The 13935-nt window shown below is 49.2% G+C and overlaps 1 protein-coding gene across 2 annotated transcripts in view; it reads right to left on the reverse strand.

Moving 5' to 3' along the window:
• The window catches only part of TTC28 (tetratricopeptide repeat domain 28), a 482751-nt gene that overhangs the window by 60138 nt on the left and 408678 nt on the right, over window positions 1–13935 (reverse strand). For both annotated transcript variants that reach the window (XM_074973004.1, XM_074973005.1), the window contains 5 exons: window positions 13310–13833; window positions 10832–10941; window positions 10299–10428; window positions 7823–8041; window positions 3795–3960 (listed from right to left, as the gene is read on the reverse strand). In XM_074973004.1, coding sequence (XP_074829105.1) covers window positions 3795–3960; window positions 7823–8041; window positions 10299–10428; window positions 10832–10941; window positions 13310–13833 — 1149 coding nt within the window. The remainder of the gene's footprint in view (window positions 1–3794; window positions 3961–7822; window positions 8042–10298; window positions 10429–10831; window positions 10942–13309; window positions 13834–13935) is intronic.

Below are 13935 nucleotides of genomic sequence, written 5' to 3' on the forward strand. Positions count from 1 at the left end.
GCCACAGAGAGATGACCAAACTAAATACATTTACTTCTGGAGGATGGAGTTTATGCTCCTGCCATCTGCCCTGTGAGTGCTCCATCTGCTAGCAGCTTCCAATCTCAGCAGCTGCGTAAGGCTCCCTGGCAAAGTTTAAAAAGAAGAAGCAAAATCATTAGATTACTTTCCTCTTTCCAGCCACGTCTGGTGCCCTCTGCTTCAGCTTGTGTTTGGAATAGTGGCCTAAACCTAAACCAGGAAAACCAGAAGCAAAACCACTGACCTATCCCCTGGATATGCCTGATGATAACAAACTGCTTCTAACCACCTCAGCAGTGTCTCACTGTCTCCTTCTGACTATGGAGGAGAGAACTCACTTGCTGAGGAGCCTGGCACACCTGTATGCGGACTGAAGGGGACAGTCCCAGTAAGAAAATGGGAAGTATGAAATCCATGGAAAGGCTGATCCGATGGGAATTACACCTCCAAAATATGGGCAGCTGCAAACCTGACAAGCATGTCCAATGGCCTTAACTCATTCCTCCACCAGAAAGGAATTGTCAGCTGCAACCCCCTGCCACCCTCCCAGGCCACTGGGTCCAAAAGGATGTTTGTCCAGGGGAGGAAAGCAGGGCTCAGGCCCCACCTACGGCTAGAAAGAACAGTTTTTAATTTGAGTTTTGTGTGTCTCCTGCACTGCTTGGAGAAACCTCCTCTGACTCTGTGACGTTGCACCCACCATGTGTTAGATTGCCATCTCAATCGGCTATGGGCACAGAACTCCCCTCTTGTGTCTGAGCTGAGGGGTTTGTTTCATGCCTTTGGAAAGCATGACAGCAGCAATGTGGTTCAAGCAGCCTTGGAGGTCACACACAAAATGAGCAATGCTGATCCCTTCCTTGTAACCCACTGCTTGCACTAAGCAGCTTGGCTGTAACTCTGAACTAATTTGTCAAGTCTGGACTGAATCCAAATTCCGGTAATCAAGAGCAAGAGGCCAATCTGCACAGCAGAGTTCATTCATTCCCCCGCCACTATGTGGCGCTCCCACGCCCAGAAACACAGCAATGACTTAATCTTGTCTCAGTGTGGGGGAACGGCCAATGACCTCGAGGTCCCTTCCAGCTCTATATTTCTTTGGTTCTGTGACTTGTTGCCAGAATTCCTGGACAAAGGCACCTTTCCCCACTAGCTCAAAAATTAGGCATTTTCTCTAACACCTTTTTAGGTTGCGTTTTCTCCCCAGTCATCCGAAGAAAAAAGGTGAGGCTAAGCTAGTATACTATAGTGTCCGAGTCTGAAACTCTCTGCCTTGCAAACCTTTCCAACGTACCCTCATCTCTCTCGGACACTCACCCTTCAGTTTAGTTTGAGATCACACCAGGGTAAGTAGTTTCAGAAATCTTTAGGGCCCAAGCTGAGAATTACCCAGGTCTTCCATCTTCCTTATAGATTCTGACACAGAGGGAAGAACAAGCTCCATGCCCACACTTGGTAACAGAATTCACAGCCTCCCCAGGGATTCCTTTCTAAGATGCTGACTGCATCTGTTCAGTAACTCAGCATGGCTTGCTAATAGCTGTCCACCGTGTGTCCCCAGGATGTCCCATCCTATCACAGGGCAGGGATGTCAGAGAAATCAGAGACGAAGCTGACTGGAAATTTGATCACACTCCACACAGTTAAAACATCTCAGACAGAATTGCAAAAATCACCCTGAATCTCTTAACACAATCAAATGGAAAATCCAACTAAATCAGACTGAGGTGTGAATGTGGGACAGAGCGAGCACAGGCATTGCTGGGGAGAGGTCTCTGCAGCACCTCTTGGTTTTATTGCTACCTTCTGCACAGGAAGGTCTGACTCACGTTACTGCAGCACCAGGTACACAGATCTGGCTGGTTCCTGTGGCAGGCACCAGTACAGCTATTAATAGAGATTAATTGCGGGGGGGGGGGGGGTGTTTGCAACTTTTTCTGCACTGTCCACAAAATCCTGAGCAAAATTTACTTTTTGGCTCAATTCCACAAAAATGAAATTTCTGTTTCTTTGCCAGAACTATCTGCATGAAAAATCAGTTTTCTGAGTGATGTCCCACTCAGCCATAACTGCCCCCTGCCCCCAGGGGTCCAGGCCTGAGGAAGTTCAGTCAGAGGAGAGCCTTCCATGACCTAGCGCATACTTCTGTGATGAAGGCAGCAACATAAGATTTCAAGATTACAAATGAGATCATTCCCACTGCAAGCAGATCCTGCATGCCCTCCCCCCAGCCAGCAGGGATCTCCCTCCCTGCTAATATGAGAGTCAGACAAACAAATGGATCTTCAACACACAGGACTAATCACTGAAATCAGAAGCAAGATGGGATCTGCAAAAAGTTTCTTATAGTGCAGCATCTGCAGTGCCCTGCGTTAGTGTTAGTGATCCAACCACAGGAAAGTCACCCACAATTCTCAGTACCGCAGAAACAGTGCTATGGTTACAAGAGAATGTGGATTCAGTTTAAAGAAATTTAAAACACAATAAAACAGAACAAACCATTGCCACCGTTCCTACATGTCCCAGGCCAGCAAATACACTTGCTCTTCCCCTCACCAGGGGTAAATCAGACAAAGTGCAAGTTGGTTACTAACCTGATTCTTTTTCTGGCATATGCTTCTGACGGCACAAACATGCCTGAGATGAAACCAACCTGCTCAGAACATACAGTCTATGACTGTACAGTGGGTTTCAATTTTAATTAGAAGATTAAGGCTACGTCTACACTAGAGAGCTTACAGTGGCACAGCTGTACCAACGCAGCTGCACCACTGTAAGATCTCTTGTATACCTGCTCTGTGCCAAAGGGAGAGAGCACTCCCACTGACGTAATTAAATCATCCTCAAGGAGCAGCGGTAGCAGCTATGTTGGCATAGCATGTCTTCTGCCAACATAGGGCTGTGCACACTGCCTCTTACGCTGCCGAAACTTATGTCACTCAGGGGGGTGTTTTTTCCCATACCCCTGAGTGACATATGTTTTGCTGACATAAGTGGTAGTGCAGACATGGCCTAAGGGTCATCATATCCTTTATGGCAGAACCTCCCACCTGTTCAATTCACAGAGCAGGTGCAAGGATGGGGATGTCCCTGACTCCTTCCTGCAGGCTTAAGTGTTTGCAGAAGACAAAGTGTAATTTGCATGTTCAAGTATCAGTACAGGAAGTGCTTGTGTGCTCATCCAATCAGGGAACCAAATAACACTATGTGACTCATGAGACCAATCACAGCTAAGCACACAGCTTGAATTTAAGCTATTCATGTTCAAGCCACAGAGTAAAAATTGTGTAAAAATACTTGTGGCGTATACCTGTACAATGGATAAACTGAAGGAAATCTCTACCTGTTGTCAGATAGCAGCTACATTGATCAGAGGGACTGTTCATTCCCCGTGAGGTATTTGCTAGCCATAAAGGGACATATTTCAAAAATGTTCTCCCCCAAGTCGCAACTGCAATTTTTTATGAGCAAATCTCTGAGGGTGAATTAATTACATGGGTGCCTCTGAATAGAATCTGCCCATATATAGCAGATAATGAGACATCTAACCATCGAGTCTATGGGTGCAAACCCCATCTGCATGCACATAATCTATTATTTGCAGCACAGATGGCTGTGGATACAAAATAGAGCAGCTTGGTTGAAGCTTATTTAAAATTTGGCCCAGAAAATCAGAGTTCTCAGCCTTCTCAGCCATCAGCTCCTCTCCGGCTGTTTGGATACATGACTTCCAGGTGGGAGCAAGAGAATCAGGATATGAACCCCTAACTCACCGGGTATAGTAGGAGTCCACGCCCAGTGCCTCTCGTACACTTGAGATGTAGAGCTCCAGTGCTGAATTAGTAACCGTTTGGAAGCCCACGCTGCTTGCTTCATGGATGTCCCCGGCATTCTCTGCCATGCTGTCACCCAGATAGTATTCATGAAACTTCAGAATTCCTGCAAGGACACATTCATCACCAGCATTATCAACTGTGTGAAGGGAGTGCACTGCCAGCAACTGACACAGAAAGCAGTACAACTGTTACAAGTCCTGAGGGGTTGGCATCTCCAGCAGAAATGGAGCAAAGCATGCCGTGCCGTGTCTCCAGAGGGCTTTCCAGGAGTTAGTCCAATATGCTATATTAAGACTTTGCTTTTAAAATCTGGTTTTGTACTTTGCAAATGATGGATCAAGGGAAGAAAACTGAGCAGGGCTTTAATGAGATGTTCAGAAGGCACTTACTATCACAGCAGCCTCATATGAATTATAAAACAGATGTTTCTCGCATGCATCTACCAGGGAAATTCACATTTCAATAGCAGCATATGAAAAATGTCTATTAATAGTATCTGACCACAAACTGGACACACAAAGGCTGAAAGGCTGAACAAAAATGTTATTACTACGGCAGAATCTCCTTGTGTCACATGGAGATCTCTCATTTCACCCGTATGCACAAAAACAAACACATGCAAAGAAGTAAAAGGTAGATTAATGCATATTAAAATACTAAAGCAAGAACATTACACAGTGGGGCACACCAGAGAAAGGAAACATTCATATCAGGAGTGCAACATTTTGTCAAGGATTCAGCTATTACTGCAGATAAAACCCTCCTCCACTCAGACCAGCACACCCTTTCTAATATGAGTAACCCTGCAGTGCCACAGCACCTGTGATCACTCTTAAAAGATTACCCTGGGCACCCTGTTTGTAGTGGCAACATGAACAACAAACCAAGTTGGTAAGAAGAGACGGTCAAATTAAAAGACTTAAGCAACCTATTCTGTAGCAACAGCCACAAATGGATCCATGGAAATGGTCAAGGGGTGAGTGGGGAGTTCTAAGGGAATATTACCTATGCTAGAATGAGGAACCTGAGATGCCCTCAAAGTTTCTGCGTACGTATTGGAGAAGGCAAGAAGAAAGTAGAGAGCTGGAGTCAGTGCCTGAGAACTCCCACATAACAGCCCACAGTAAGGCAGCCAAAGGTGAAACAGCAACTAGCTGCAGAATAAGGGTCTGAGAGTGGGAGACAGTCCGAGCAGACAGTGTAACCAGCACCGCCTCGCAAAGCTCAGTTACACAGAACAGCCTCCAAGGGCCGGGCAGTTACATACCCAAGTGCCCCAGGAGGTTGGTTGCGGCTGCTCTTCTACAAGCCCCTAACTTGTGATGAGGGATGGAGGGGCCATGACTAAATCTCTATGAATCCCAGTGACAAACCCTGCTCCTCCAGCGGATACCATCTTACCAGGCCCAGGTCTGTCTCCAGTGTGGTAAAACCACCATCATTTTATTAGGCAAAATGTATGGTTTGAGAGGGCAATTAGTGACCATGTGTGTAATAGGACAGTAACCTCTCTTCACTCAGATCCATAAAGGATTTAAGTCACTCCTAGAGTAAGTAATCAAAGAGATACATCTAGCGAAAAATATGTCATCCAAGCTGAAGAAGTTCATTTGTGTTTGCTTTCCTTGTTGAACCATGTTCAATGCAATCTGAATTAGTGCTCTTTATCTCTTTAGCTTTGTCGTGGTGAAGGGTTACAATTATTAAATTATATACAAGAAGAACTCCTGAAGATTTACAGTCATCACTTTATTAGATAATGAATAACAGCTGCCTGCAAAAAGGGATCCTCTTCCAATTAATCCTTCCTGCTCTGCTCCTCTGTGATAAATGTTTCCACATTCATGTGAAGAAGATTCAGAGGATCAGACAGTTAGATGGCATATCAGGAAGCTGGGCTGCCCTCCTGTTATCTGTAATCCACTTCAATTAATACATGTCAAATGCATTTGGAAGCATAAAACAGAGAAATGTAATTAAAGTGAGGACTTTTTGTTACATAAAAGGTTCTCTATTGGAGGCAGCGTGCTTGGAATCTCATTATCATTCTTTGCATTGCCCTGTGGGAAATCCAGACAGATTGGCTGTTGAAAAATGGGTAAATTAAGCACCTGAAAACTTTCCCATTTATGGGTGAATGTCAAAGCCCTGAACATGCTTCTCTGACTGAACTTTCCTTTCCTCTATTTCTGTGCATGCCGCATGTGCTGGCCTATTTGGGCCCCATGAGCCAGCCAGATCCCCCAAAGGGAGATCAGTCCTCAATACCATGAAGTCCTTCCGCTCAACAGAGGGGTATGGACCAAAAGAAACACGGGTATTGAGTAGTTACAGGGGACAAAGAATGAAAAATGCTGGAAGAAGGTGTCAAAACAAGGGTACAAGAAAGGAACACTGAGCTGAGAAGCCCAGGTAGTGCCCACCTCTCCACAGCGGAAGCCACCCAGAGGAATCTGCCTGGATGCGCGGATAAAAAAAGTGAACAAAAATTGGCTCCTCTCCACAGTCCCAGAGAACATCCCAGTCCAACTCCCTCTTCCTAGCCTGGTAAATAGCGTTCTTGCCCAGCGCCAGGAGGAAGATGACAGGGAGGCTCCGAGATTTTGTGTGGCCACACATGGACAGTACATCAATAAAAATGTGCAGGGAAAGGTGCAGCCAGAGCTTCAACAGGAGTTTCTGGAGGAGGCAGGAAACGGGTTGCCAACTCTGACTGAAGCTATTCCAGGAGATTTTTTTCCCAACATGATGTAATGTCATTATTTGTACTGTACCTATTAAAATCTCCTGGATTGCTTTCAATAGTCACCGGGAGATCAATGGCAATTCCAGTAGACTCCCAGCCAATCCAGGAGGGTTGGCAACCCTACTGCAACCTGGTGCACTGAAATAAACAGGTTCTAGGGTCTCTCTCTTGCCACAGAAGGGACAGGTGTCATGGACTGCGTAAACTGCACCAACAACACATCTGTGCTCATGGCTCCTTGAAGGAGCTGCCAATTTATGTCCCTAGTGGTCCCTGGAACCAAGGTGGCAAGGTGATAGACAGACAGCTCTGGGGTGATGTCAAGACCTTCCCTCAGGTATGGCACGAGCACAGCAGTGTGAACCTTTCCCCACCCCACCGACCCACCAGCATACCTTAACCCTGACCAGGGGAGGCCTCCCTCTCTAGAGTTAAGAGGGGAGTCCAGTCTCCATGGCTGGCTCTCTCCTGGCCTGCCCGCAAGGTGCTATGCAGCACTGGTTTCTGTAGAGAGGATATTTGTACACTAGGAACTGGACAAAGCCCCTATCTCATTTTACCAGGGCCCCCAAAACAGCTGTCAGATGGAGACATCTTTTAGTTACTATTGTCTTCAGACCAAATTCCTCCCTAGAGTAATACCAGTGACTACAACAGAATTAGAGCAGAGATGAATTTGGCCTGTGAGTGTGCATTCAAACCAGTGCCCTCAGGGTGAAAGGCTTCATCTCCAATTACCAATCCCCTGAGCCAGCCTGCCTCTTGATCCAGCTTACACGGATGATCCTATTTTCCTGCTTTCATGATAGTATTAGATAAAGGATGAAAGAAAGGTCCCCCAGCAGCTGCCAATTCCCATGTACAGGTGACAAGGGCTCTATTCCCTCAGCACCTCTGCAGCTGAATTGCCACCAAAGCTACCAAGATTTAACTGAATTCCCAACAAGAGTCGAGTATCAGTTGCAGTAAAATTAGCTGTGATGAGCAACTGCAGAATAAGCACCCTGAAAAGTTGTCATAGCACTATCAGAGAGCAGGGAGCATAAGGATGTGGCAGCAAAGCACACATAATCCAGGGCCTATTTCACATTACAGAGTGAGGCTTTGGGTGACAGGCCCAGCCTCTGGGTGGTGGACAGGATGAGAGCCTAATGGGTCTGTCCCAACTCTGATTTCCAGGCTTTGCTAGTTGGCTCTAATCTACAGAAAGGAACCTTACCTGCCCCAGGAGCAAGCAACCAGCTGTACAGGTAGCCGGCAGCCAGCGAGTAGTAGAGAATAAGTCCCCTCTGGCCATTCACAGTCTCCAGAACTTGGTCAATGGTGACGGGCGAATAGGGGTCAGAGTCCTGCTGTCCAGTCTGACGTTCCACCAGCAAGTCAGCGAATGCTCTTGTTCGCCCCCTTTCTGCCACAGCCAGGGCTTCGTCGTGGTGGCCTGTGAAGAAGAGCCACAATTAGGGTACAAAGACATGTCTCAGGCCTGCACCAGACCCTGCAGAGCACTGTAAAGGGGTAGAGAGCCTGGCAGTCATTCCAGTCCAGACCAGCACCACTGGGCGGCTGGGCAGCAGCACTCCAGGTCACAGGGTAGCAGACTGTCTTTGTTTCCCCAGCAACCCCAAGCATCCTGGCTGGCTGCTCTGCCATCATACGCAGCCTGCATGTTGCTTCTTCCCCGGCTATACCCCAGTGCCCTTTGGGACTCCTTGGCACATCAAACATCCGAGATATCCAGTACCACGGTCATAGATCCACAGGATCTGTGCTACACTCTGACTTGTAAGCTGTCCCTTCAGTGTGCCAGACCCCAAGAGGTCACACTTTTCCACAAGGGTAGGCCATATGGCCTCCACACTTCTGAAACGGAGCGTCTGGGATCCAGTGCTCCTGCTTCTCACTGAGAGCTCTGCCCAGAGAGTCTGACTGAAGCAGACTGCTGTTCAGAGACATTTATGCTCTTCAGGGATCAAAGAAGCTCAGCAAGTATCTGAAATGACTTCAGGAAGCTTTTTCAGAACAGAGTAGGGTTCATTAGTCAACTGTAACCCAGCCTCGGGAAGTCTTTTGGTGAGCTAGAGAGGCAAAGGTAAGACAGAGTTCAGACTAGCCAATGCCTGGGCGACGCCGAGCCATGCTGCTGCAGAAACCATCCAGGCTCTCTCTCTCTTTCTTGATCTCTTTGCCTGTCAGTCCCAGGTGAGCTTCTGTGTCTCTGTGAGCCCAGTTCTTATCACTGCCTCCTGTCACCTCTCAGTCCAGTGTCCTCCTGCTGCAAAGCCAGGTTGGCTGAGTTCGTGTGTTCACCTTGCCAGAACTTCCTGTTGTAAAGTGTCAATTGCTCAGCATTCCCATTGTCTTTCCGGGATCTGCCACCAATAAAGACTGGCTGAACCCAATCCATAACGACCCATTCCTAACACCCCAAATACATCATGTCTCCTGCTCTGCGCCAGGAGCAGAATCTTAACTCTTCTGCACCCACTGGGTAGTAATGCCAAGGCAATAAGTACAGAGTCCTACAGATAGTTCTTAAAAACATTACAGACAATTCGTATGTTTGTCACACTCTTCTCTTCTATCTAAGGTTTTAATCCCACGCTCATCCCCATGGGTCCGATCGCCTACCTTCCAGTCGTGCATTAAGCAAGGTGACTCACATCCATTGTGTGTGGTTCACTCTCTCCCTAGGCCTCCCCTCCAGAGGATTGTATGTGCTGGGAAGTGCTTTGCTTTGGCAGGGTTTTAGCCAGGCTGCTCTGTATTAGCAAAGGCAGGTTGAACAAGTGCACCTGGCACTGGGAGCAGAAGATGCTGATTTGTGAAGGGGAATCTCCTACCCAAGCCTGTAAGGGAAGGGTCTACACACAAATGGGAGGGAGATGAGTGCTGCTGTGGGCTCTGTGATGTGACCCAGCACAGCCCTGTGGGGCACAGGAGTGAATCGTACACAAGCAAGGGGCTGAAGGAAGCGCTGCTGAGAAGGGAAAGCAATGAAATATCAGGGAAAGGACATCCTGAACTATGCCTCATCCCAGGATCTCAGTGCTTTGTGCAAATGTTAAGTGCAGCCCCACAAGGCTCCCGTGAGGAATTATCCTCACATTACATATAGGTAAGGCTAAGATTTTGTCACGGTTATTTCTACTAAAAGTCACGGACAGGTAATGGGCAATAAACAAAAATTCACGGAAGCCTTGACCTGTCTGTGACTTTTACTGCTGTAGCTCCCATGGTTTCTCCTGCCACGGTGGTGGCTGGGAGCTGTGGGGTTCTCTCCCCACCCCACCCTCCTGCGGGCTGTTGCCCGTCGCTGGAATCCTGCAGGTGGATCCTGAGGAGGCTGTCGCTGTAACCCTGCCGGCGCCCCACTAGCTGCCAGCTCCAGTCCCGCAGCCCCAGGGGCTGAAGCAGAAAATGTCAGGGAGGTCTCTGGAAGTCACAAATTCCATGACATAAACGTAGCCTTACACATGGGGAAACTGAGGCATGGAGCACAATGGGACTGGCTCAGCTTGCCAGCAGCAGAAGCACAAAAAGGCACAGGAGCCCTGATCCCAATCTCCTGTTCTAACTACTAGACTAGAAACACTTGAGAGGAACTTCACACCTGGAACTTGGGTCAAACCCTGGAGCCAGGGAAGAACTCAGACGCCTAGCTCCCAACAGCCACGGGCACCACAGGTATCTCTTACCAAGGCTGACGAGCACTCGCTGCAGGGCCTGGTAGGATGATGTTTGCAGGTCAAAGAGCGATAGCTTGTAGTCTGTGCTCAGCTGCACCTCGTGGCGGATGGTTTCAAACAGTGCCGACGCCCTATAGAGCTGGGAGGGGAGAACAGCCCATGGTGACACTCAGAACTGTAGCAGCCCAGTGTGCAGACACTGACACTTCAGTGAGGGGGACTAGGGAGGAGAGGGGAAGAAGCTGGGACCAACATGCTCTCAGCTGGGGTCAGGTCTGCCCCATCCAGTCCTGGTCTGCAAGCAGCTCATCACACCCATTGCTGCAGTGTTCAAGGCAGAGGGGCTGGCCGCTCTGTAGGGGAAGAGACATAGCTGTGTCCAGGGAGAGAAGGCCAGGAGACTGCACCCAGGTGGGCAGTGACAAGTCACCTCTGAATGGGCACCATGTGTAAGAAAGGACCACACAGGGAATGCATTACAGGGGATGAGAGATGCATTATAGGGGACGAGAGGGCCTCCTATCACTGGAGCTGCTGCCTACCTGGTGCTGGGCCTCCTCCAGGTTCCCACTAGCCCAGAGGGAGAGGCCCAGGCCATGGCGGATTTTGGCTTCATCTTCTCTACGCCCCAGCTGTTCTGCAAGTCTCAGTCCTGAAAGAGAAGTGGAGTAAGTGAAGACAAGAGAAAAGATTTCCTGTTGCTGGATGAGGGTAGGGTTGGGATGAAGGGAGTGGTGTGTCCAGGCTGCAGACAGGAGTAGGCTCACGCTAGGTCCCGGCAGTGCTAATAGGACACTCATCCGTGTGCAGGCGTAACTGATTTGCTGCGGCTGAGAGCACCTTGAAGAGAAGTGCTGTACGTGCTCCCTGTGCTGTCCGAGTCAGTGGGTCAGCAGGAGGGTGCGTGACAGTAACATAAAGGTGCGCCAGCACAAGCGGCAGGGAGCAGGCTAGCCGGAGTGCATGGAGAGGGCAGGGAGAAGGCACCAGAGCTAGGACCCAGGCCCTTCCTCTGTGCCACTCCAGCCTCTCCCCACCCAAACTGGCAGCCTCTCACCATAGCCACTTGGCTTTTAACCCTTCAAACACTGCAGACGAACAAAACTGCACTGAGCTGCCAAGTGCTGCTGGAGTCCTTCTTCCTCTCCCTCCTCAGCTGAGAGGCCCCCTCTCTCAGCTGCTAATACATCCAGCTAACCAGGACATGCCTCAGCACCCACCCTTGCCCCAGGTCTCCCAGCACCTTCCTGGCAGACAGGAGGGTTCTGTTGCAGCTAGAGGCAGGGCAGGGATTCTGATCTGACCTATCACAGGAACATTCATTTCATTTCCAACAACATCCACAGGCATTTCCTACAATGCCCCCACACAACACACCTCTATGGGCCCCAGTGTTGTCAGATACATCCAGCAGGTTAGTCTCAAGCATCACAGAGAATGTAAGGGAAAGGCCCAGGCGGGGTAAGGGCTGCTGGGCTCAGCTGCAGAAGAGTGGCCTGCAGGGATTCTCAGCAGCCAGAGCAGCAGGAAGGTCACCTCCCATCAGGAAAGGGGGCCGCACTGATTTCCCCCCCACCAATTTAACTGAAATTCCCTCTACTATACTGAAATCCTGCTCAGGTCAGTTTCCAGGAAATCCAGGCTAACTCGGGTAATTAATCTATCAGTCTGCAGCCCAGCTCCCCTACACCATTCAATCCACTCAGCTTGTCTTCTTCCTCATACTGCTGCTGCCATGCTGAACAGACAATGCTTTTATTCTGGGAGATGGTGCAGCAGCATCAAGGGTAAGGCGTGCAAGGCTGGATCAATGGGGGCCCTCCATCTGTCCCCTGGCTCCCAGACGCTCAGATCATCCCCCGCAACACTGTCATGGTGCACGGTTGAGGGGCCTGTTAACTTTTCCAGCTCTAAGCCCCATCCCCACTTTAATCTGAAGGGGATAAACAGGTAGCTCCCAGCTGAGGCAAGCTCAGCCCAGGTGGGCTGCGGGGCTGTTTGTCCTCAGTACAAACAGGCTTTGTGGACCCAAGTCATTCCCTGGCCTGCTATGTCACCCACTGAGGAGGAGACTTCCCTCTCTTGACTCAGGGCAAACTGGCTTTACAAAGAGACTTAGGCTGCTTGGAGTGAAGTTTAGTCATTAATCCTCCCCCTGCAAGGCACTCACTGACCTTTAAGAACATAAGAATGGCCATACTGGTCAGACCAAAGGTCCATCCAGCCCAGTATCCTGTCTACTGACAGTGGCCAATGCCAGGTGCCCCAGAGGGAGTGAACCTAACAGGTAATAATCAAATGATCTCTCTCCTGCCATCCATCTCCACCCTCTGACAAACAGAGGCTAGGGACACCATTCCTTACCCATCCTGGCTAATAGCCATTAACGGACTTAACCTCCATGAATTTATCCAGTTCTCTTTTAAACCCTGTTATAGTCCTAGCCTTCACAACCTCCTCAGGCAAGGAGTTCCACAGGTTGACTGTGTGCTGTGTGAAGAACTTCCTTTTATTTGTTTTAAACCTGCTGCCCATTAATTTCATTTGGTGGCCCCTAGTTCTTATATTATGGGAACAAGTAAATAACTTTTCCTTATTCACTTTCTCCACACCGCTCGTGATTGTATAGACCTCTATCATATCCCCCCTTAGTCTCCTCTTTTCCAAGCTGAAAAGCCCTAGCCTCTTTAATCTCTCTTCATATGGGACCTGTTCCAAACCCCTAATCATTTTAATTGCCCTTTTCTGAACCTTTTCTAATGCCAGTATAAGCTTTTAAAGCTTTGCCATTCCCTTGTCTGTCACAATGTGCTGCTACATGAAGGTCTGGGCAGCCTGGCCACTAATGAAGGGCAGAGTGCCCTGGGTGGTAACTGCACGGGTCTGCAGGATACTGTCAGAGCTAGCGAATGTCTTAGACACACATGCTCACATTCCTACACCTCGCTCCCTTTCACACGGATATGCCCTCTCCCCCGTCCTCTGCAGACGTAAAGCCACTGGATAATTCATCCACTCACCTTCCTGCAAGTACATCACAGCTTGAGAGTAGTTCTGCAAGGCATGGTGCGTCCTCCCGAGGCTGCTGTAGGACACGGTTTTGGCCACCAAGTCGTTCATTTGAGCTGCAATGCTGAGATGTTGCTCCTGATAAACCACTGCCCTCTCATAGGTGCCCAGAGACTCACACGTTAATCCCAGGTTCCCATAGGCCCTGCCCTGGCACGTAGGATTGTTGGTCTCTTCTGCAATCTGCAGGTCCAGCTGGTGGTACTGCAGTGCCGTGTCGTATTCGCCCATTTGCTGATAGACTCCCCCCAGGCCGCAGGCAGCGTCGCTCTCCAGAGACCGGTCTTTCATTTCTCGGGCGATGTTTAGCTGCCGTTCCAGGCAGGAGATGGCTTGCTCATAATTTCCTAATTGGCTGTGCAGACTCCCCAGCTCCCCATAGGCTTGGGCTTTGTTGAACGCCTCCCCGAGCTCATGGGCCACCACTAGCCTCTTTTCAAAGCACACGAGAGCCTGCTGCAAACTTCCCATTGCCCTGTGTGGAGAGAAAAGGAGCATTTATCTTGCCTAGGCAGGTGTGACATGAAAACCATCTTTCACCGTCACGTCCTACAGAGAACCTCTGTTCTGCAGCCAG

The sequence above is a fragment of the Natator depressus genome, chromosome 15 (genome assembly GCF_965152275.1).
Source record: "Natator depressus isolate rNatDep1 chromosome 15, rNatDep2.hap1, whole genome shotgun sequence".
In the NCBI taxonomy this organism is placed as follows: domain Eukaryota; kingdom Metazoa; phylum Chordata; order Testudines; family Cheloniidae; genus Natator; species Natator depressus.